The 24,372-nt window shown below is 39.4% G+C and overlaps 1 protein-coding gene across 2 annotated transcripts in view; it reads right to left on the bottom strand.

Moving 5' to 3' along the window:
• The window catches only part of TET2 (tet methylcytosine dioxygenase 2), an 81,750-nt gene that overhangs the window by 18,401 nt on the left and 38,977 nt on the right, over positions 1-24,372 (bottom strand). For both annotated transcript variants that reach the window (XM_060779142.2, XM_067468629.1), the window contains exons 2-4: positions 6,415-9,850; positions 2,266-2,356; positions 747-840 (exon numbers count right to left, since the gene is read on the bottom strand). In XM_060779142.2, the coding sequence (XP_060635125.2) occupies positions 747-840; positions 2,266-2,356; positions 6,415-9,805 (3,576 nt within the window). In that variant the 5' untranslated portion in view covers positions 9,806-9,850. The remainder of the gene's footprint in view (positions 1-746; positions 841-2,265; positions 2,357-6,414; positions 9,851-24,372) is intronic.

Below are 24,372 nucleotides of genomic sequence, written 5' to 3'. Positions count from 1 at the left end.
GAACAACAGAAGCAACAAAAAAGATAAAGGTTTCCTCTTGACATTAAGTCTAGTTGTGTTCGACTCGAGGGGGGGGGGGTGCTCATCTCAATTTCTAAGCCAAAGAGCCGGTGTTGTGTGCAGACGCCTCCGGCATGACTGCATGGAGCACTGTTACCTTCCCGCCGAAGTGTTATCTAGTGATCTACTCACATTTACATGTTTTGAACTGCTTGGTTGGCAGAAGCTGGGGCTAACAGTGGGAGCTCACCCTGCTCCCCGGATCTGAACCGCTGACCTTTCAGTCAGCAAGTTCAGCAGCTCAGCAGTTTATCCCGCTGCACCACCGGGGGCTCCAAAATAAACAATATCTGATATGAAACATAAGTGTATGATCCTAACATAATCATTCTTCTTTTTTGATCAACCATTTTGTAACAGAAACAATATCTGATTCAAAACATAAGTCTATGATTCCAACATTATAATTCTTCTCCTTTTTCCTGTATAATTAAAAAAAAAAACATCTGCCTGGTGAAGAAGCCAGTGAAGCTTTGAAAACTTGCATAAAGTATGTTATGCATTTTGGTCATTCAATCTTTTAAAACCAGGAGAAACTTTAGACAAAGAGTTTGGAAACCACCCAACAATGGTATCACAGGGAAGGGAATGTGGCTAACTGGAATAATGGGATGGCTTGATTTGGGACAGCAGGAGGGCAAAATTGTTTACGTCTGTTTTTATGGAGAAGTGGGCACATTTCTTACCCATTTGGCGATTGGGCATCCCTGTGCACTTTTGCCTTCTTTGCCTGTGTAGACAATCCTTTCTATCCTTATGGCTTTGCCCTTCTGTTCATATCTTTCCAAAGGGAAAAAGAGAGAGAGAGAGTAAGACAGATGCAAAGAATAAATAAAGTAAATATCAAAGTTGAAATTTGATACAGATTTATGTGTGCAAAGCTATTTCATCATTCCTATGGAGTGCTCCAGCCATCTTAATGTATATTAGGAGGAGAAAGGTGAATATTTGGATTTGTTTTTGTATGCTTCACTTTTTCTTTATATACATTCGTAAAGATGCCTTTCCCAACTCTGCTATAGGTAGTATGACATACATGCCAGGTCACTGCTGATTTTTCTTGCTACTGCCAACATTTTTACTTGGCAGGCTGGAGAATGCTTGTTCTCATTAGTATTTACTGGCACCAGTTTGGGAGTGGGCAGTGTATGAGAGAAAGCCATCAGACCAGCCAAATACTGTGATTCTCCATTAAAGAAGACAGTGCCCTGTTGGCAATGATGGAACAGCTATTTCTTTCATCTGTAACCAGGGCCATAGCCAGAAAAAAAATTCTGTGTGTGTGTGTGTGTGGTGTTTGAAACTTTTTAAAGCGTATCATGAAGAGTAGTTCCACAACACAAAATAATTTAAATAGTATGGTTCATTAGACTTAAATATATTTTCTATTTTTGTTACAAAGTTTCAAGTTTTAAAATAATTGAAAATGACTGTTGATTGGTAATTTATAGTTACAAAAGAATACCACAACAAACACTTCAAAACTGTGTCAATACTCTGACAGAAATCAGACTCCGTTGATAAGCTTCAGTGGACACTCAAGAGTGCAAGTCCACTTAGTCTTTCTTGCCCCATTGTGCTTATTATGTATGTTTTAAATGTTTAAGAGTTGTAAATGACCTATATATAGACATAACATTTGGGAACCCTACTATCTGGAAAAGGGGAGGGGGAGCAAGGAGGGAAAGGCCTAGTTCCCCATTAGGAACCTGCCTCCTACCTTACGCTGAAGCACAAAGCACAACGGGGGGCACAGCAGCCTTAGATAGCCTGCAGCTCCACTCTTGTCGACCACCCCCACCAAGTCTGGTCTCCTTCATGATGGCCTTCAAATCCTCCCCCGCCCACCAAGCTGTAGGCTTTGCCTGCCAGTTATGGATGGGCCAACTTGGTTGCTTCCACTATATTGGCTATTGCTGCAAGTCATGACAGTGTGAATAAACTGATTGCAGGAAGGACTCGTTTAATTTTTGCTTCTCATAGACTTAGCATGGGGATTTGGTGAACCAGTTAAAATTCATAACTAAACCAGTTTTTTTAACCTGAAAATTTTCGGGGGGGAGGGGGGGTTGAACCTCTAACCTCCCCCCCCCCCCCCACCGACCCTGTGACTACAGCCCTGTCTGTAACTGTGGTGTTCTTTAGCCATGAAAACTGGGGGAAAACTGATATGCAAATTTACTAATATCTTTGGCAACTCATTACCGTTCTTCCATGATTTGTCTAATAGCAGCCACATTGGGACCAGCTCCTAGATGAGTATAGAAGGGACCTTCATCTTTCTCAATAATCTGCTCTGTTTAAAACAAGATTGAAACAGGAAAACAAAAAGATTAGTATTATATTGCTTCTGAAGTTATTTCGAAGTTGCATAACAATCTTTGGTCTAATTTATTCATTAATCTATCGTAACTGGAATCACTGGGTTGATGTAGGTTTTTTGGGCTATATGGTCATGTTCTAGAAGCATTTTCTCATGACGTTTCACCTGCATCTATGGCAAGCATCCTCAGAGGTTGTAAGGACCTCACAACCTCTGAAAATGCTTGCCATAGATGCAGGCAAAACGTCAGGAGAGAATCCTTCTAGAACATGGCCAAATAGCCCAAAAAAACCTGCAACAACCCAATCTACCGTAAGTCCTTTTGGGCCAAATATCTTTAAGAAATGATTCTAAGATGTACATGACACACAGAGTAAAATTAACCCATAAGATGTATGGTTTCTTAAATCCTGGATAGTTATGTGCAGTTAGTTATTTGACATTTCATTGAGAGACGAGAGGCATAGGCGTAGCTGTGATTTTCACTTTGGAAAGGAAAAATAAAGCAGGGAGTATTTGCACTAAAGATAATAATGAGTAATGTTTGGAATATAAGAAGCAATTTGTTCTAATTCAAATAGCATCAGGAAAGAAATAGTAGTGCACGATTATTACAATTACTTTGGCAAAGTCAGTTAAAGGCTGCTCTGCTTTGTTGTGGGAAGATCTTGTTATATGTTATCTAAATGTTCAGCAAATAAAAGTAAATTGGATGAGATCATGCTCTGGCCACCTATGTATCAAACCACTTCTTACTATTTCTTGGTGCAGAGAAACTGAAAGGTGGAAAATTATTTTATATCATCTGGCTCAGTCATAAAGAAACTGAGTGGACTGAGATTCACACTAATAGAATTATTCACTTTCATAACCCTTGAACCATAAAGTTGAAATCTATGTGTCCTAGATTATTTAAAAATCACAGGAAAAAATGAACTAGTTTTACTTTTTGAAGTAGAACCCCCGGTGGCACAGTGGGTTAAACCCCTGCGCCGGCAGGACTGAAGACCAACAGGTCACAGGTTCGAATCCAGGGAGAGGCGGATGAGCTCCCTCTATCAGCTCCAGTTCCTCATATGGGGACATGAGAGAAGCCTCCCAAAGGGATGATAAAAACATCAAAAAAAATCATCCAGGTGTTCCCTGGGCAACATCCTTGCAGGTGGCCAATTCTCTCACACCAGAAGCGACTTGCAGTTTCTCAAGTCGCTCCTGACACGACAAAAAAAACTTTTTGAAGTTAAAAATATAGGTTTCTTGCAACAAACTACTCATTTAAAGCCAGAACAATGATTTTGAAGTGTATGAATGTATTTTATGTAGTTGTGCATTTGTAGAAACATTTTCACAATGTTACGAAGAAGAATTGTCATGTGTCAACTGTGGGTCATCCCCAGTTCCATCTAAAGTGGGATCATACAGGGATACACTTAAAGGACCAAAGTGACATAGGGTGCGTGGGAAGGTGCTGAGTTTACCCTATTCCTCTTACCCCACAATCCATTCTCTGTGTATGTTTGTGTGCGCGCCTTCAAGTTGTCTGTCGACTTACTGCATCCCCATGACATTTTTTTCTTACAATCCTGAAAGAGAGCTCTGATGGGAGAAAACAGCCAAGGGGGAGGGGGGGGGTAGGATTAGACTTAACATTAAGTCTAGTTGTGTCCGACTCTGGGGGGGTGATCCTCATCTCCATTTTTAAGCTGAAGAGATGGCATAGTCCATAGATGCCTCCAAGGTCATGTGGCTGGTACTGCATGGAGCGCCGTTACCTTCCTGCAGAAGCAATATCTATTCATCTACTCACATTTGCATGTTTTTGAACTGCTAGGTTGGCAGAAGCTGAGGCTAATAGCGGGAACTCACCCTGCTCCCCGGATTTGAACCGTCGACCTTTCGGCCAGCAAGTTCAGCAGCTCAGCGTTTCAAACCGCTGTACCACCAGGGCTCCAGAAACAGATGCAAGGCTTCTAAACTTTCATTCCATTTTTTTACTTAAACTAAATACACACACACACATTTACATTCTATTGGGGATAAAGCTGTGTATGGATACATATTTTCCACTTTCACTTCTCAGAACTGGATGCAATGTCCTTGCTCGACCTAGTTCAAGGGTGGGGAAATTACATAGTGCAAACTCCAGACAGTCACTCAGGTATTCCCCATATTTTTTAAATACTCAAGGTGTGCCATGTGTCCTCTAGAGAGCATGGCAGGGCAAATTCATCATATGTTTGTTCCCAGGCTGTTTTGAAACCATAACTTTTTTTTTCTTACAATGAAGAACCCAACTTTTAGTCATTTCCTCTTTTGCATCTACTAGGCTTAAAACAATTAGAAAGTTTGGACCAGGCATTCTCAAACTCTGGCCCTCCAGCTGTTTGGGCCTCCAAACCCCAGAATTCCTGACCACTGAACTAGCTGGCTAGGGCTTCTGGGAGTTAGAAGCCCAAACAGCTGGAAGGCCAGAGCTTGAGGGTGTCTGGCTTGGAACAATGGTGGACCATCTCCAGAAGGTCTAGAATAGGAGTATACCCTTCATGGTCGGCTGAATGGCATGTGCAACCGACAGACTTTGGGTAGTTGTCCATTTTTGGTCTAGATATCCATCTTGCATTTCTGGCCCTGCTCAGGCTAGAAAAGGGATGGGATCTATAAAAAGTTCAAATGGATATTATTTTCTCTGAAATGGATACCTGTATTGTGCTTGGATATAGCAAGAAAGATACCAGCTATATTCACAGTATTTATTTACCTATGGGAAATTCCTCTTGGAGATCTACTTGGAGATCGGTATGGCTGATCGGAGATGGTTTTAAATCAGTGGTTCTTAACCTGTGGGCCGTGGAACACCAGTGGGCTGCAAAGATGAAAACCTGGTCTGTGAGCCTCCTTCCTCTTTATTTATTTTGAACTTCCTGTCTCTTGAGTTTGTTTTGTTTTATTTCCTCTCTTTTGCGCTGCCTGCCACTTCTTCCCTGTCACTGACCATGGTATATGTTCTGTATCAGAAACTATAGTTATATAGTCTATCCAATGCAATTTTCTGAATCATCACCCTAAACGGAATCTAAAGTTGACCAAAATCTGATTTGTAACCCTTTTGGTACTAATGTTGGAGAGTAGTCCCTGGTCAAAGTGGTTCTTGGTCAAGTGGTTCCTGGTCAAAAAAGATGTTGAGAACCACTGTTTTAAATAATTGATTTCAAAGTGGAGGTGGCTGATTTTAGTGTTTATATATATTTATAGTTTATTTTATGTTCTGGCATTGAATGTGTGCTGTATATATGTTGTGCTGTACCCTGAGTGTCCTTCTGGGTAAGAAGGGAAGAATATAAATGCTTTAAATAAATAAACAAAAAATACTCCCAAGCAAAACAGGAAAGCAGATCACATAATCAGAAAGATTCCTGTTTGCTCACAACTTTCTCCATGAAGGAAACTGATAGAAAGCAATGGAATTATATGAATCAGAGATTTATAGCAGGTTAAATGTCCTTTCCGAAATAAATTGCTCAAATAGAATTTCTAAGAAATGCAACTTCTTTTCTCTTATTTTTAAAAAGCAATGATGTTTTCTGTAAGACAGGGCAGAGCTTAAAAGTAGGGTAGTCTTAAAAAGGTAAAGGTAGTCCCCTGACATTAAGTCCAGTCATGTCTGACTCTGGGGTGTGGTGCTCATCTCCATTTCTAAGCCGAAGAGCCAGCGTTGTCCGTAGACACCTCCAAGGTCATGTGGCCAGCATGACTGCATGGAGCGCCGTTACCTTCCCACCGGAGCGGTACCTATTGATCTACTCACATTTGCATGTTTTCGAACTGCTAGGTTGGCAGAAGCTAGGGCTGACAGCGGAAGCTCACGCCGCTCCCCGGAATCGAACCTGCGACTTTTTGATCAACAAGCTCAGCAGCTCAGTGCTTTAATCCACTGCGCCACCGGGGGCTCCCGTGGGGTAGTCTTAGTAAGTACTAATCAAATGGAGAGTGCATGTATCACCTTCATTTTCAAAACATAAAATTCAACTCACCAACACAGCTGCATGAGGGGAAATCATACTGGGTTTTGACAGGTGTATCCAGCAAGTTTTTTACAGGAGTATCAAAAAACTTGGAAGGTGACTCTAAAAAATGATTGAAGGCTGTTCCCGCAGTTCTTTTGGTTGGTGTTTTTTCATTAGAATGAACAGGTTGTTGATCTAAGGATGCAGCATGAAATTCTGCAGGATTGTAATTTCTTGACAGAACAGTGATGGGTCCTGCAGATTCGACTTTTATATGTTTTGGTGATTTGATAGTAAGGGACTTGTGATCAAAGGGTGTTTTGACCTGAATCTGTCTCAACTGCTGCTCCATGGTTTCAATAATACTCCTTTGTTGCGAGTTCTCACAACTAAAGTTCTGAACCTCTTGTTTGATTGTTTTCTTCCATGTCTTGTTTTCCAACTGTCCAGCCAACTGAGGAAGACATGCATTCAACTTGGAGCCAACTTCAGCTTTGATAGGTTTGTTGTGACCCATAATGTGACATGTGTCAGATTTGTTTTGGTTCATTTGTTGCTCTTGCTTGTTTAAAATATGCCACCGGAGAGCAGCATGCTTTTGAAAATCCCTATGGGGTTGAGATGTAAGCTGGCATTCCCTTTGATCTACTGCATTAGATACTGTTTGCTGACTATATGGCAAGTAACTCGGTTGAGTCTGGGTAGCTTGCTGGCTACACATGTTGGAGGTAAAATTTGGATATTCTTGTGTTTGCTGGAAGGGTCGTTGTGGAGCTGATCCTACCGGAGACTGCGGCTTCTGATCCTGGAAACACTGGGATGTATCTTGTTTTGGGGTCATACTATTTGAATAATATTGCATATGCTGTAAGTCATGTGTCATGTTTTCTGCAAACAGCTCAGTGTTCATAGGTTTTTCCCTTTTCTCAGGGATTAAGTGCATGTTGTTTGGGTAGGAATGCTTTTCGATAGTATTTGCTTTGAAAGCATGATTGTTGATACCTGATCCATGGTCCAGTCTGGTCTGGGGGTTTTGTATTGGGAACTCACTTGATTTGAAGTTATTGTTTGCTGTTTCAAATTCCTCTAATTTAAACTGACTAAATGAAGTTCCTTCCAATTGCTGCTCTTGACTGCTATGTGAATGGGAGAATGCCTGGGGAACGTCTCTGTTTTTCATTTGCAATGCTTGCTGCTGGGAGTTCATGGTTAGTTGTGGATTCTGTGGCAGTTGTACTGGCTGAGTCTGGAGCATCTGTTGTAAAATATGTGAACGTAAATATTGCTCATTCTCCTGTGGTGGAGGATTTAAGTGCTGTGGTTTTAACTGTGCTTCCAAAGACTCTTCATTGTGATGTTCTGCTCGTGCCTCAAAGTGAAAGTGCTTTGCATTTTGCTGCTGTTCATGGGATTTCAACAGAGTATTCATCTTTGTAGGCTGTGGGGGTGAATGTTTTTGGAAATGCATTTGCTGGTTGGCTGTAAGGTGAGGAGGCAACTGAGTTGCCTCATTCTTGTATAGTGCTGGTATTTGCTCACATTGTGTGATATTCTGGTAGCATGCTTGTTCTGTGTGCACTTTTGACCTATCAGGATTTTCAGAATACTGCTCTGAATGCATCTGCTCTGCTGAATTTGACTGGAACTGAAGCATTGTCCTCAAAAGAACCTCATTTGATTTTTGGTGAGACTCATTGGGATGAAAGTGAGGGGATGGCATTCCTGTCCAAGAAGGCTGCAGGTGAGCTCTTGACTGTTGGAATTGATTTTTTACTGTATCTTTTTCATTATCAGCAAGATTCTCCTGATTAATTTGGCCATAGAGATGCTGAAAATGTTGCAAATCTTTACTGCTTCCTAATAATTGTGTGTCTTGAATGTGAGGCTCCATTTTGATCTGTATTTCATTGGGATATTGATGCCTGATTCCTGATGTCATTTCATTGGAATATTGTTGTCTGACTCCTGGTGTCACTGAGAGTGCTGGATCACTTTCATTGCCAGATGAAACCTGAGCACCTTGTTGAAGACCCTGTTGTGAACTTAGTGCTTGCTGGCAAAAGTCAGGAATCTGTGTTGCAATTTCCCCTTGTAGCTGTTGCTCTCCATCTTTCTCTTCTTTAAAATGGTTCATTTGACTTTGAGTTTCAGAAGTGTTATTATGGCCTTCTGAACCCTCAATGGACAGAATACTGTTTATCTCTGGAGTTGGAGAGGAAGATGCAACTGAAGGTGAACTGAAGGAACCCTTCTTGAACATGGAATTTTGTTGAAATAAAGCACCGTTTTCACCTGAAGGCTCTGACAATCTTTTCAAGCTATTGTTTTGAGCTTTCGGGTTGTTATTGGGATTTAGTGAGAAATTTTGATTGGTTTGTGAGTAATCCAAATTGGGAACCTGCCCCGTGTCTCCTGGGACAAAGTTCTCTGCAGGTGACTGGTGTGAATTTTCTGACTTTTCCTGCTGTAACTGACGTTCTGGATTCTGAAAAGTGTAGCATGCTGGCAATATAGGTGATTCACTGGAGTTTTCAGTACTGTGGATCTCAGTAGCCACAGAAGATAGCACCTGAGGCAGCTCAGAATTTGAGGTTTGTGGGGAGCTGATCTGCCCTGAGGTATGGGATGAATGTGGTGTGCCACAAGCCAAGTCATTAGTAGCCTGAGGACTTATGGCGTTTGTAAGAGATGTGGATTTTTGCATTGCAATGGAAACATGGTCTGGATTATACTGAGAAAGTGTTTTCTCAAGGAGTTCGCCATGCATGTTTTCCATAGAAGAGGCAGTAACGATAGCACCATTAGGTATTGGCACTGCCTTGTTCTTGTGTAGCAAGACAATGTCTCTCTTGTGGCAATTAATGTCTCTATTCTCCAGTTCATCCTGAATTTGGGGAGCATGAGGAGATTTTAAAGCACCAGAGTTGTATCTTGAAGACTGTATAAGAACTGAAGCTGCACTTTGTTCCACTCTAAAACCTGCCAAGTCCTTCTCACTGCATGCATTAGAAACATCTGGTTGATCACCATCAACTAAGAAGGCCTCTTTCCCTCCTTTTGCTTCTTCATCTTGTTTAAACTTCTTGTTCTGGTAAAGCCCATACAGGGATGGATCACTGAAAGTGCGTTTTATCCCACCATTTTGCATATATTTATTACAACCTCTCCTTTCCTGCATGAGATCAGGGCTGACTCGATTATTTGCTTTTCCTTTCACAGCATGGTTCATTCCATAGCTGTCCTTGAAATGCAGCCACGTGTCGTTGCCATTTATTTCAATGTGGGCCTTCTCTGCTGATGGGCTCCCATTCTGCAGCTTCACAGACAAAGGCTCTGCCTGGCAAACATGAGAAGGATGTGGAATTAGAAATGGTGTCAAACTATTGCCTTCAACATGATTGGTTCTGTCCTGTTCCATCTGGCCTACTCTGGGGCCATCCACAAGGTTGCCCGCTTACTGTATCTGAAAGAGAAAATGGGGTAGGGAGAAAGTCACACTTAAGTGATACAAAACATAAAGCTTAACATACCCACATATTTATTAAGTATTTATGCCTCCAAGTTATAGTGTACTTCCTCTAGCTAAATCAAAATCACTAAATTCACATTAAAATAATTCATGCCCATTCTATTTCTGCTTCATAGCTGACAAGTTAGATGCCCACTGTGTGGAATACATATGGCAAAAGTGCTCTGGAGTGCTAGTAAAGAATGTACACACTACAATGATTAGTAAAACGCATAATTCAAGTGTGTCAAATGTGTGCTTCACTATAAGATTGGGATAGAAATCTGTAGTATCTTTGACACGTATTTGGTCTCTCTTGTGATATGTTAAATAGTCCTAAGAACACCGTGAACATATGTATAGCGCCCGATAGAGATTTAAGGGGAAAAAATATATCCAATTTTAGATCTGTCAACTGATTTTTGAAAGCATTGCTTTGTATAAAGTCAGAGTTGGATAGCAGAAAAATAGAGACATTGGATTCAATGCTTTGGCATACCAATTCTGCAGTCCAAATTGCCACATCATCATAACTGACTATAAATTAGTTTTTTGCCCTTCTGGGATACAGGAACTTGGACTTGTGCCCCATGGTATGAGTCCAGGAGCATCTCTGAATGGAAGATCACTTTGAGCATTCTGTACCCTGAAAATACAACAGAATCCACAAAAAGATCCAGGAACTCAATCAGACCTGTAATGTTTCAGGGCAGGCTATGTCTGTAATTTAAAAACCGTTACTTGTTTAATACCGAAAGAAAATATGAATATGTTGATATTCACATGATGCAGACTGTAGCAGATATATTACTCAGTGTCCTCTAATTTCTCTGTGATGTTGAGTAACAGATGGCTTAAATAGCTTACTCCTCATTCTACTGGTTTATTTCCTTATAATGTAAAAGGTAATAAGAAATTATATAGATGCAAATTTTTGCTTCTCTCTAAAATGATCACACATAAAAATACTGAGACACCCGTGAAAGTATTCAGTTTAAATTTTTGTATTCAACAGAAAAACAACCAAAATATAAAGGTAGGGGCAAATAATAATTCAAAGTACAGAGTTATATAATCCAATGTTTAAAACACAGCCATGACACTACTGGAGTAACTTTGATCAAAGAATAAAATCTGTTTTGGTCCAATTCCTAGCTGGCAGCAAAAGCAGACTGCAAAAATGGCACTTAGTAGAGCAGAGAAACAAGGTTTTGGAAGCTACAGACTCACAGATTCCTATGCTAGACAGGGGAATCTGGAAGGTGTAGCACCGTTGCCACCACCACCAGAAGAAACACATTCAGAACTCTGACATTTCTTGGCACAACGCTGTAAGTTTAAGTCAGGTCAAGGCAAGTAAGGAGCAATCACGTCTGCTAAAATAAGGTTAGGTCGCGTCTGGTTTAGACAAAGCAGAAGTTATCAGAACCTTGGACAGAGCACTGTGTGAAAGCTGACTAGAAGTCACATAGACCATCTGAGGTCTTATAAAGGCTGGCCAGGTACCACACCAGTCCTGCTATGAGCCGCCCTAACTCTGAGGAATTTATTTGCTTTAGTGGATTACTTGTTCTGCGGGTGATGGTTCCTATGTCATGATAGACCTTCCAAAATTGTCATGATAGATCTACGTCATGATAGATCTTCCAACCCCCTGCCAAGAAGCAGGGTTATCCTGTTTCTTGGCAGGTGGTTGGACTGGATGGCCCATGAGGTCTCTTCCAACTCTATGATTCTATAATCTGAAGAGTCAGATATACGACCTTCACCGATCTATAAGGTCTCATAGGGGAGGATGGTGAGTCTAAGGGTGCATCTACACTGTTGAATTAATGCAGTTTGACACAACTTTGCCATGACTCAGGGCTATGGAATCCTAGGACTTGTAGACTGGTCAGGCACCAGCACTCTTTGGTAGAGAAAGCTAAAGAGATAGTAAAACTACAACTCTGATGACTCAATAGCATTGAGCCAGGGCAATTAAAGTGATGTCAAACTACATTAATTTTACTGTGTAGATGCACTCAAAGAGGGACCACGTTAGCCATTATGCAACATCAAAGTAAAGGGAAAGTGAAGGAATGAAAATTGGCTAGAACCCTCATTTGATCAGGAATCATTTCTCTCAGTTGTCTGTGTTTTCCCTGAGTGTTCCAGTTAGCTATGCAATAAGATGAATTTATGAGAAAGCAATAACTAGAAATTATATAATAGCATTAGAGGAGGGTGAGGAAAAGTAAAAAGAACAGCTCAGAGTCCAGTTCTAATATGGAATTCAACTTCAAAGGGACTTTTCCCCCATTTGGTTTAGCCCTAATGATACACATAACAATCTGTGTGCTGTTCTATAAGTCTATGAAAAGCCTCATATTATGACATCACTTTCTTTTTTTGCATTAACATTTCTTGTCCCTGCCCCCCCCCCCCCCCCAAAACCAAGCACAGCAGTTTGGATTTCTAGCTCCTTCTACAATTACACGAGCTGGGTATTCAGCTTCACATTTTCTGCCTCCAAGCCATGATTTATTAGAAATTCAAGTCACATTGGTAGCATCTGCGAAACAATTATTGCATCTAGGACCAACTCTGCAGTCTAATCCATCATAATTATGACTGGCCTCCTTGAAGATGTCATGATGCATGACTTAGAACAGCACATTAGCGTGCAAATGGATGAGGATCTTATTCTTGCCATGTGCATTTTAAATAACTCCACCCTTGCCAATTGACACTTTGTGACACATAGAAATGTTGATACATTACTTTTCTCATATGGAGCACAAACTATAAAAACCAAGTCAGACATATATTATAGCCACTGCTCTTTCAAAAGTAAACAAATCCCTGAATGCTTCTTTTTGGCTCTTCCACTCCCTCCTTTTTTCACAAGCTTCCTTTTCAGAACTTCAAAAGAGATGGGAGTAAACATGGGATTACTTTGTTGGGTCCAGCAAATTTCAAATGGTAGCTTCAACCACTGAATCATTCTACAGAGAGATGCATCTTCCTTGCAGTACTTTGTAATGGTACTCAAAGTACTTGCAGTACTTTGTAATAGTACTCAAACATTAAGTGCCACGATATGGGCAAGACTTGTTGCTTGAGCAATTCTTGGCACATCTTCCTCATACAAGTGGCCAGGAAATGAGCACGCGAGAAAGTTCATTACCAATGCCTTTGTTGGATGAGGTAACCTTTCTGGCTAAAAGCCAGACATTACATCAACAAACATTCATATTTAATGCATCTACTTGTTTTTCATTTTAAAAATACCAATCACAGGGGAATCAGTACAGGATTGGGCATAAAGGCAGTGCTGTTTTTGCTTTTTAAAACCCTTTTCTACCACATGGTGTCTCAGATGAAATTATCGCACTTTTCCTGCATGGCAGTGAGTTGGATTAGATGGCTCATGTGGTCTCTATGAGTTGGATTAGATGGCTCATGTGGTCTCTTCCAACTCTATGATTCTATGCTGTTTCTCCAAAGCTGTTATTTGGCAGGAGTTCAAAGCCATTTGTCCTGATCTAGAAGACAATTTGGTACTGGTACCAGGAACAGTATTTGATTTTTGTTGAAACTGTAGTAACACAGAGAATAGGTAACCTTGTTCCTTGTATATTGCAGCCCTAATCTAGCTCACTCCAACCCCCACCCCCACCCCACTCATGTTAAATGCACCTGCACACTTAACTCAATTTGATATTTATCACCTAAAAGTCGAGCTGAAGTATTTTCCTAAACATTTTCCCTATGTCAAATCCAACGATCCCACAAAAACCACCCTATTGACATCATACAATCAACATGTTCAAAAAACATATTTCAGGAGTTGACAACTTTCTCGTATAAAGAAAATAAGGGAGAGCCAAACATAGTTGAGCTACAGGTTCAAGAAAAACTCTTCAAGACTTTGGTAGCCATCTCTTTTCCTGGAAGAGGCAGATCTTTCTTCAGGGCCTTCTCCAAGAATCTGTTGCCCAGATGGGACAGTCCATAGGGTGAAATCGACAACATGAACTAGAAGTTCCTTATGACTTCTACAAAAATAAAATTAGGATGTGCCTTTAAGAACCACACATTGTTTAACAGTAATAGATGCTGCTGCCCCTGAACAACCTTCAGAAACAAAAGAATACAAACAGTGAAGCCTGCTTACTGGGTATCTTTGATGTCATTTTTCACCCATTTAGTGCAGTTGTCTGTGAAAGAGTAAAAAGGAAGTATGATAGCAAATTGTTATCCATCATTCACTACTATGAAGGAAAGGCTCACAATTTGGAGGAATTCCAAATTCTCTGTGAAAACAACTTGGTTTTATATGGGAACACAATTTGGTAAAGCTGACTTACCAGGCCCAGAAAATGTGAATTTCAGGATAATTACTGCCCATTTCCTTATATAGAATAATAATAATAATAATAATAATAATAATAATAATAATAATAATTTATTTATATACTGCCCTATCTCCCCGAAGGGACTCAGGGTGGTTTACAGACAAAAGAACAAAGTGGCAAACATTCATTGCCAAAACGAACAAACATCAAACAACAATAAATCAATTGGTGCCGTGGCAGCCTGGTAGAGGGTAATGGCAAGGGCCTGCTGGTGCCGCTGCAGTCTCAAGGAGGGCAATGGTGAGAGCCTCCTGGGCTTGTTGGTGCCATGCTGGCCTTGAGGAGGGCGATGGCAAGGCCCTCCTGGGACTGTTGCTGCAATGCCAGCCTTGAGGAGGTCAATGGCAAGGCACTCCTTGGCCTGTTTGTGCTGTGTCAGCCTTGAGGAGGGCAATGGTGAGGCCCTCCTGGGCCTGTTGGTGTTGTGGTGGCCTTGAAGAAGGCGATATCAAGGCTCTCCTCCTATATATTTTAAGTACAAATGACAAGCTATAGTAAATTTGTTGACCTTTAAAATGTCACAAGAAAATGTTATTCTGACTCAAGCTACCCTTTAATTGTTTAAGTAACCACATATTAAGTGAAATCCAGAGTCAAAGACTACACACTACTGTTTACATGCCCTGTTTATACATTTCCTGGAATCATCTCGCTGTTAATTTGGAAAACAAAATAATGAATTAGATGCACATTTGCTAGACCTATGGAGGGCTGCTCTTATGATCAGAAAGGCTTTGTTAACACCAGTAGGTCCTAATTTAACACCTTATATTGTTTTAGCTCTCTACTGGATGGCGTTCTGTTGGGGGTACTTTGAATGCAATTTTCCTGCTTCTTGGCAGGGGGTTGGACTGGATGTCCCATGAGGTCTCTTCCAACTCTATGATTACAATAGTATCACAATGATTAAGAATCTCCCATTTAAATCAATCCTACCAAAAAATAAGTATTATGTTTATGAAAAGCTCTCAGATTCCCACACATTCTTTGAAGGTGCTATCAATGTCCATAACAAGTTAGAAGAACTCAAATTCCATTTGGTAGGAATTGGGAAAATTATTCAGCCTTGCTATGAGAATGACAACAACAACAAGAACAAGAAACCATTCCAGTGTCTAAATACATATTAGTATTACTTCTGTGAAAACAGTGGACATAATAAAGGTTCCCTATCTTCATGGAGATTGATGGGGGTCACAGATCTTGTCCCAGGACGTAAGCTTCTCCCTTCAACTCCTTCGCGGTCAGATTGTAACAGAGAACTGTTAGTGACAAATAAAACTGCTGAGGCATGGCCTTAAGGCAGAGGTGAATAACATGCTTGACCGGGACACTGAGATTCATTGAGAAGAGGGGTGAGTAAATCTTCATAAATAAATAGTGACAATGAGAAACTGCCAACTTCAAAACTAGACAGCTACACAAGAAAAGATAAATATTTTACCTCAGTTCTAAGCAGCTATGTAAGACCACAATTGGTATCCAGCCAAAATGAAAGCGTTAGAAACCAACTACACTCTTTGCTGCGTTAGCATTTACCTCCATCCTTCTCTTTCTAGACCAGGGGTCCTCAAACTTTTTAAACAAAGGGCCAGGTCACAGTCCCTCAAACTGCTGGAGGGCCAGATTATAATAAAAAAAAAGATTGAATTCCTATGCACACTGCACATATCTTATTTGTAGTACAAAAACACTTAAAACAATACAATAATTAAAATTAAGAACAATTTTAACAAATATAAACTTTTTAGTATTTCAATGGAAAGTGTGGGCCTGCTTTTGGCAGATGAGATAGGATTGTTGTTGCGTGCTTTCAAGTTGTTTCAGACTTAGGTTGACCCTGAGTGAGGGCCGGGTAAATGACCTTGGAGGGCTGTATCTGGCCCCCGGGCCTAAGTTTGAGGACGCTGTTCTAGACTATATGCACTAAACATTTTAACATCACTTCCCAAGTTATTCACATATCTTAAGCAAAGATGTCATAGAGAGTTTATTTTAATATTTGTCAACCTTTTGTTTCTGTAGGTACTTAAGTAGCAAACCCATGCCTTCATGCCTTAAATGTTTATTATAATATCTTGTTCTTCATTATTTCCATTTCTTACGTTTGAAATCCCAGCATTGATGAATTCAAATTTTCCATTTGAACATTCCTCATTTGTCTTCCTTCCTTTGCACCACCATTCAGAACTATGATACATCAGACAACATAAGAATTAACAAAGATATTAGGAGCAGATCTTGGAAAAAGTTGTGCCAATACTTCAAGAAAAACATCTACAACAAACTCCAGATAAATAAAAAAACTGGTTTGTTCCAACAAGAAAATAAAAGGTGATTTGTCAGCCATGTATATTCATAGATGAACTACTGTGTTGTATTGATTACAGTGTTGAGCTGAGATTTGACTTGAATCCATAATCAACTCTGGTCAGAGCCATTAAACTCACTGTCTGGCGTTGAACTCACTCTGTCTTAACCTAAAAGGATAAAGTGGGAAGCTACACTGTTCTGATATTTTAGGATGTGACCCAATTGTTCACAACATATCATACCAATTGGGTCACATCCTAAAATATCAGAACAGTGTTGCTTTCTGCTACAGTTTCTTCGATTTTGTCCATTGACTAGGATGTAACTTACATTCTGTTTTCTTATTGGGCAGATATTACCACGATGATAGTATATAGTTATCTTTTGACCTTCAGTGGCAAAGGAAGCAGATGAAGAAGACAAAAATTGTCCTGAAAACTGGACCCAGGCCATAGCTAATGTTTGTAAACTAAGACATAGTTTACAAACTTTGTGTGTGTGTGTGGGGGGGGGGGGGGGTGGCTACAGGCATCTCACTGCTCCTTAGCAACCTTTTAGAAAGAGGTTGACAAAAATCAAAACAGCATTGAATGACACAAGCTATTTACTCAGAAGACACTTAGGAATACATATCGGTGGGAACAGGTGCCTAATCTTTTTATGGAAACACTCTCAGAGTGGCATGCCAAACATAATCCTGCTGGATAGAGAAGCCATTCAAAAGCATGATCTTAAAACTAATTCCAGCAACAGATGTATAAGACTGAAGATAAATGCAACACTGTACTAAAGAGTTAGTGAGCAGAAATCCAACAGTCAGTTGATGTTGGAGTATTTCTCCCATTTTCTTTTACTTCTCAAGGCCTGATGATCTTCTAAACACCTACAAAATGCACGGACAGTGGTAGTACTGAGTCTCATTTCCATTCAAAGCACAGCACTCCATTCTATTTCCTTTGAGGGTAAATTAAGCTTTTGATTGTTCTTAAACAATATGCCTGCGCGTGTTTTGCTATCTATCCTCCCTACACTGGAGCTAAATCAAAAGGCGAGAAAATATGCAGACTGAATTTTATTTCGAATTACAAGGTCTGGTTTTTGCCAATGATTGCTTGGAACTGGGATTTTAAACACAGGGGACTTTTGTACTACCTCCCCTCCTCACCTTTCTTTGAGAGTATTTTCAAAGCTTTGAAAATATCTGCCTGACTTTGCTCTGGCACGTTGCCATCTACTGCCAACTCAGTTCAGCTCCTGATCTTCCGAAGAACCTGGAAGCTCAATTAGATGGTTGAAACAGTACTGAGGCACTTCCAATGTTTTCACATAGTTAGAGAGACATAGGAAAGGTGAATGCAAAAAGGAAAAAAAATGACCCCAGTGTCAGTTTTTCCAAAGTTCTCCTTCATAGTCTGGCAAAAGTCACAGATATATTATCTGCCCATAGATTTTGTGTGCTGATTATGGATGAGGCTTTTACAGGAGAAACAAATAATAACCACATAGTACAGTATCATTTCTTCAACTGCAAAGGTGGTCTTCCCAGTGCCAATGTGGCATAGTAGTTTGAGTGTTGTTAGGGACCAAGGTTCAAACACCACTCAGTCATAAAATCAACTGGTTGACCTTGGGCAAGTCATGCACTTTCAGCTTCAGAAAAAGCCAATGGTAACCCCCCTCCCCTGAACAAATCTTGAGAAGAGAACTATGTGATGACTTCACCTTAGGATCACCATAAACCACTTAAAGGCAAACAACAAATAGCACAGTAACCATTTTAGAAGTTTTCTAGAGGTATATAATCTGGCTAAAATTAGAATGATTTGTGATTTTACCAATTGGAGTTAAACATATTTCACATTTACTTATAGTGAAGTAGTTGCAGCAAAAACTCAAGCAAGACTACCACACTTGAGATGATTGCCTTTGATAATCTGGCATAAGAGTATAAAACATGGTCTTTCATGAGTTTGATAAAGAATAAAGAAGTCAGATTAACAGATTATGACCAAATTTATGCCGCCTTAATGTGTTTAGGTTGAGAGCTATTGGATTTCAGCACTGAGAGAAATGCAATTGTATGGAATGTGCCTCAGCTGACAACAGCTGTAGCTAAATAAATTTTTTAAAACCCCACAAGTTGCATTTGTTGCACAAGAGCTTTGGAAAATATGAACAGCTGTTTGTTTGTGTTTTAATAAAAAAATATATGAGGTAGCTATAGAGACTGATTTATAATTCTATCTAAAAGTTCCCCTTTAAACTGAAGCATTGCTTTCAAAAGCATCTAGGGATCTGGGATTGGGTTTCCTATGTGTAGTTAATTCCAGCAGTGTTTATTAATAATTTTATGTTGGGCATGGGAAAAGAAGGAGGCAAAACCAAGCATAAAAGAAAGAATGTAGCCCTTCAAAATACAGTAGAGTCTTGCTTAGCCAACCTTCACTCATCCAACGTTCTGTATTATCCAACGCAGTCTGCCTCCCACCTGGATCCATAGCTGTTTCAATACATTGCAATGTTTTGGTGCTAAATTCATAAATACAGTAATTACTACATAATGTTACTGTAAATTGAGCTGCTTTTTCTGTCAATTTGTTGTAAAACATGATGTTTTGATGCTTAATTTGTAAAATCATAATTTAATTTGATGTTTAATATGCTTTTCCTTAATATCTCCTTATTATTCAACATTTTCGCTTATCCAACGTTCTGCCAGCCTATTTATGATGGATAAGCGAGACTCTACTGTATAGTTCTTCTCTGGTAACTCCAGACATCACCCTATTGATATCACTTCACAATCTACAGTATATACTTTACTATAACATTCAATTTACATTTAGTCCACCAAATAAGAACTAAAAAGTTTAATGTGATATATTGTAAAGGACACCATTAATTGAATGAAAATGTTAACAGGTTACCAAAACATTCACATTTAATGCTTATTAACTAACATCAACAGGAAAAAAACCTATATCTATTACTAAGAAATCATCCTAAGAAGCTTAATGGCCATACAAGAAGAGGAGAGATCATGCCATCTTCAAAATATGATAGAATGGCATCTCCAAACATTTATTTCCAAACTTACTTAGAGGTGGCATGATTCCCATACCTGGTCTAACTAGCCTGCTAGCCTCAATGAGATCCAATGAATCAACAGAATTAAGAAAATCAAAGAAAGAATCAATTAATTAATTAATTGGGTTCACTCAAGTTGTAACTATCAGATTTCCACAAAGATCTTCAGCCATAGTTAAATTGTACAAAGCTGTAGCCTAAGCATCATAACTGTGAGCAATAATTTCCATTCCTGTGTGCGGTGTGCTTCGTGTTTGAATAACTCCTTCTAAAGTATTTCTGGCATCCTTTCAATCTTGAATCCCACCTTCAATGATTCCATCCACATATACTATCCTTGCCACTTATGTTGTTTTATTCTAATACAATTCTTTTCTTTAAGCATATGAGCATTGGACTCACGGTCCTCCCTGTGTTCTTCCATCGGTCAATTCCTTCACCTCTGTATCTTCCATGTCCTTCTTTGATGTTTTTCCTTGATGTCCAATTACTACTTCTTGTACTTCTACTTTGCGTTCTGGTTTACTTAATGCCCACACTGCACTACTGATATGTGGCTAGTAGAAAAGTACAGAGAGTAAATTAGAGGAGTAACATATGTGCTTCATGTTCTCTCTGTTCTGAGTGAAGAGACACTCCAAACTATTTCAATATGGTCAATTTCCTTTGTGGAAGAGAGAACACTGAAGATTTGGGTTGTTTGGAGAGTTTGGTGAGACTGGGGATGGCAGATATGTGTTCTAAGCTTTGGTTCATTTGACAACCAAGAGGAAGTTCAATGAACTGGTGATCTCTCATGTTTCTTTGCTTTCTCCACAATTACCTAATGTATGGGTGGAGTGCAGTCATCAAGGGTCTATGCTGAACTTCTCCTCTCGGTACAAAAACTAATATCAATTTCAAAGACAATGCATGAAAAGCAGCATGTAAAGGGAGTTTGTAGCACCTTAGATACTGAGAGATCCAAGTTGGTAGCTCAAGCTTTCACAGAAATCATCTGTTTCCTCTGATGGCACTTTATTCCATGTATCTGAGGAAGTAGATTGATCTTATCAAATCTTATGTTACCAACTTTGTTCTTTCAGTTAGTCTCTAAGGTGCTACAAAATCTGTTTGCATATTAATATCAAGTTTGTAAGGTTCTCTTCTAATAGGCCCACAGTGGCTCTCAGTTACATTTTTGTTTGCAGAAGCATTTCTTCAGGGTACAGAAGAAAGGAAGTATCAGATTCGCTTAACTAAATATCTTGAAGTCAAAGCCAGTACTCATTCTTTGCTAGAACATGCAAAAACTACTGACCCAATGGGTTTTCTTTCAGTTCAATTGTGGCTATGAAGGACATTTGAATGAAAAGTAGGGTTACTGTTCATCTTTAGTCAACATGTTGCATTGATTTCTAGGAAATGTGTATAACTAAAGAGTTCCCCATAACAATATTCTATCTACCTGAATTTACAGCCAAATATTACATACAGAGGGAAACCCCCTGAGAAAAGTGAACTTCAAAAAAAAAAAGGTATCAAAGACCAACACTTTTGAGGCAAAATAATTACTTCAGGAGCAGATGTAAAAGAAGTATCAATTCCGTGTAAGGCATCAGTATGCAAAACAACTATAAAAATTATGACTTTTCATAAATGTAACAGAAGGCTAATAAGGCAAAATGGCACCTTTAAAATTCACAAGAAATATTTTGATGGGCTAACAAAAGTATAGAGGTTATGTTCACATTTCCTATACTTTCTGTAGCTATCTTCCCCTCCAATCTTCTCCAGAGATTGGAGGGCTCTCAAGAACTGCATGGATGGTAGCGTGGAGAACTACAGGAGAGAGTTACCCTTGGCAAAATTACTTTGCTTCCTATTTTATTATAGAAGGGCACCACTGGAAACAACCCAACGGATTTGAATTTTGGAATGGACTAACATGTTGACAATGAAAGGCCCCAGCTGTCGTCTCATTGGTCATATGGAAAATCCATTTTGTGGAGGTATCTTTAGTAAACCAACCAAAAAGACACACCAAAATCTACACAAGGCTCCAAATTCAATATGTCTTTTTGTCAGGCAGGGTATTTCAAAATGCAGGGATGGCAATAAAGGAAGAACAAGAGGGGATTTATATTGCCTCTTTCGAAAGAATGAGGGGTCTGCAGATTCTCATGTCAGTGTTTCTCAGTTGCTACTAGTTCACCTACAGCAGACCATAAAATTTGTTGGCAGCAAGGAAAAAAAATGAAGAACCCTCCTGAGCTGTGTTCTTCTTTTGGAAAGAACCCCTGGCAAACTCAAAGCTGGCTTGTGCTGCAATGTTTCAATAGTAGGCTCCAAATAATTCAGCAATAAATCCCCCCACCCCAGATACACTGCTGTTGTATTAAGCATATTGTCTGATTGTCACACACTAGTGGATGACCAACAAGAAAATTATAATTACGTAAACATTATTCAGAAAAGTACAGAGTACTGTCCAGATACAACTCCCCTTTGTTTTCAGGCTCAGTGCTGATTTTGTTATGTTTGTTTTGCCTTTCTATAATTTAGCTGGAGAAGCAAGAGGAAGTACCGGGAAGAGCAAAGGGAAAGCAGAAGGAGCTTATCAATGTTTTGATGCAACACGAAACAAAATGAGGAAGCCTTTCATCTCTATCAGCAGTTGCTCAAATTACTACTGGTATAATTAGAACAAAATTGCATCATATTACATCTACTGGGTTATCTACTAAGGTGAGGCCACTTGGCCATGGACCAGTATCACACTTGCAACATGAAACATTTTCAGGGAAAAACAGGTTGTATTGATGTGCTGTTTTTAACACAAAAAATCCCCTTTCTTACAAAGCAGCACATTAATGCAACTTGGAACAAGATTTGTAGGGTAATACAAACTGTTATGTTTTACAGAGTTCTTATTGAAATTTTGTGGTGTTATTGTTTTCCTGGCTGTTGTTTTATGGAAAATAGAGATCGGTGAACTATTAAAATAACTTAAATTTATTTTAAAAAGTAAAAAAAAGTAATGTCCTCTATATTATAATCATGTCTTACTATGGCCTGTAACATAGCAATAACTCATGCAAATAAATAAAAGTGGTGCTTACAAATTCTAATTGTAGCTAACTGAAAAATAAACTGAAAATGAGAAGTGAAACAGAAAAAAGGAATAAAAACACAGGAATTAATTATGTTGTAATGTTGCAATTCAGTTATCTCCCAAAGCTGAGTCTTAAGACAGCAACACAAAAATGCACACAGTAAAACCAAAACATTTTGGGGATTTTTCATGGTTGCAGGAAATAGATTAATGTTAACGTATAAGGAGGGATGGTAGATGTCCCTTGTATAAGTCATGTCCTCTGAGGTTTGGTAAGCTTTCCCCTTTTATAAAGGTTGAATGAGATGCTAAAAACCATGAATTTTAGAGAGTGAGACAATCTTCCTAAAGACAGCACTGAATCAATGTTGATAATATGTTAATTTCCAGAGTAATATAGGGGTAAATTTATTGTAACCAGTATTGTCATTTTCATTTGATGTCTGGGTAGAACAGACATTTGCTAACAGCTTCATTCTGCTTGTTAATCCTGCAAATCATAAATGTTAATTATTCATTATTATGTTGGAAATAACTCAGAAGAGGGAAAATATTGCCTTGTTTTATCAGGGTCCAGTGATGCAGCAGGTCTGGAATTTACTTGGAAAGCCCCATTCCCTTAGTGGCATTAACTGCTCTCATACATGTACAAGCTGCAGGTGGTTAGAGATGCAATAATATGCCAGATTTCTGATGACACAAATCAACCAACATTTTGTGCATGTATAGGCCACATTGAACAAGTTTGGATTGTCAATTGTGGCAGAAAGTAACCAGAAAAAAAGATAATCAATTGGGTTGCTGTGGGTTTTCCGGGCTGAATGGCCATGTTCCAGAAGAATTCTTTCCTGACGTTTTGCCCACATCTATGGCAGACATCCTCAGAGGTATCCTCTGAGGATGCCTGCCATAGATGTGGGACAAACATCAGGAGGGAATGCTTCTGGAACATGGCCATACAGCCTGGAAAATCCACAACAACCCAGTGATTCTGGCAATGAAAGCCTTCAACAACACATTGATAATTGATGGTTTGTCTTCAATGCAGTCACCACCACACAGCCACCCATTAGATCTGGATATGTGATGTTATGATCTCTCAAACGTACAATTTTGTGGGACATAAATATATTGATGGATGAACACTAACTCCCAACTCAACTACAAATGATGCTGTGTGCCTTCAAGCCATTTCTCACTTACGGCAACCCTAAGGTGACCCTATCATGGAATCCTCTTGGCAAGCCTGGTTCAGAGGAGAGGTACTAGTGCCTTTCTCTGAGGGTGAGAGACTTGCCGAAGATAAAATGGAATAGGTTTCCACAGATTTCAATCCTTGTCTCCACAGTGCTAGCTCAAAATCCAAACCTCTACACCATGTTGGCTCATAATTACAAAAAAGTTTGTTTTAAAATGAAAAAAAAACCAACCTGTGAATGTGTATGTGTTTCAAATCATGCAATCAGGATAAAGCTGAGAACCTAATATTTTTAGTTGCTCAGTACAACTTGCTGGAGCCCCCCATTGGTGCAGCAGGTTAAACTGCTGAGCTGCTGAACTTGTTGATCAAAAGATCAGCAGTT

Source organism: Anolis sagrei, chromosome 5 (genome assembly GCF_037176765.1).
Source record: "Anolis sagrei isolate rAnoSag1 chromosome 5, rAnoSag1.mat, whole genome shotgun sequence".
Taxonomy (NCBI): domain Eukaryota; kingdom Metazoa; phylum Chordata; class Lepidosauria; order Squamata; family Dactyloidae; genus Anolis; species Anolis sagrei.
Note: the sequence above shows the minus strand (reverse complement) of the source record. Positions and strands in the feature narration are given on the sequence as shown.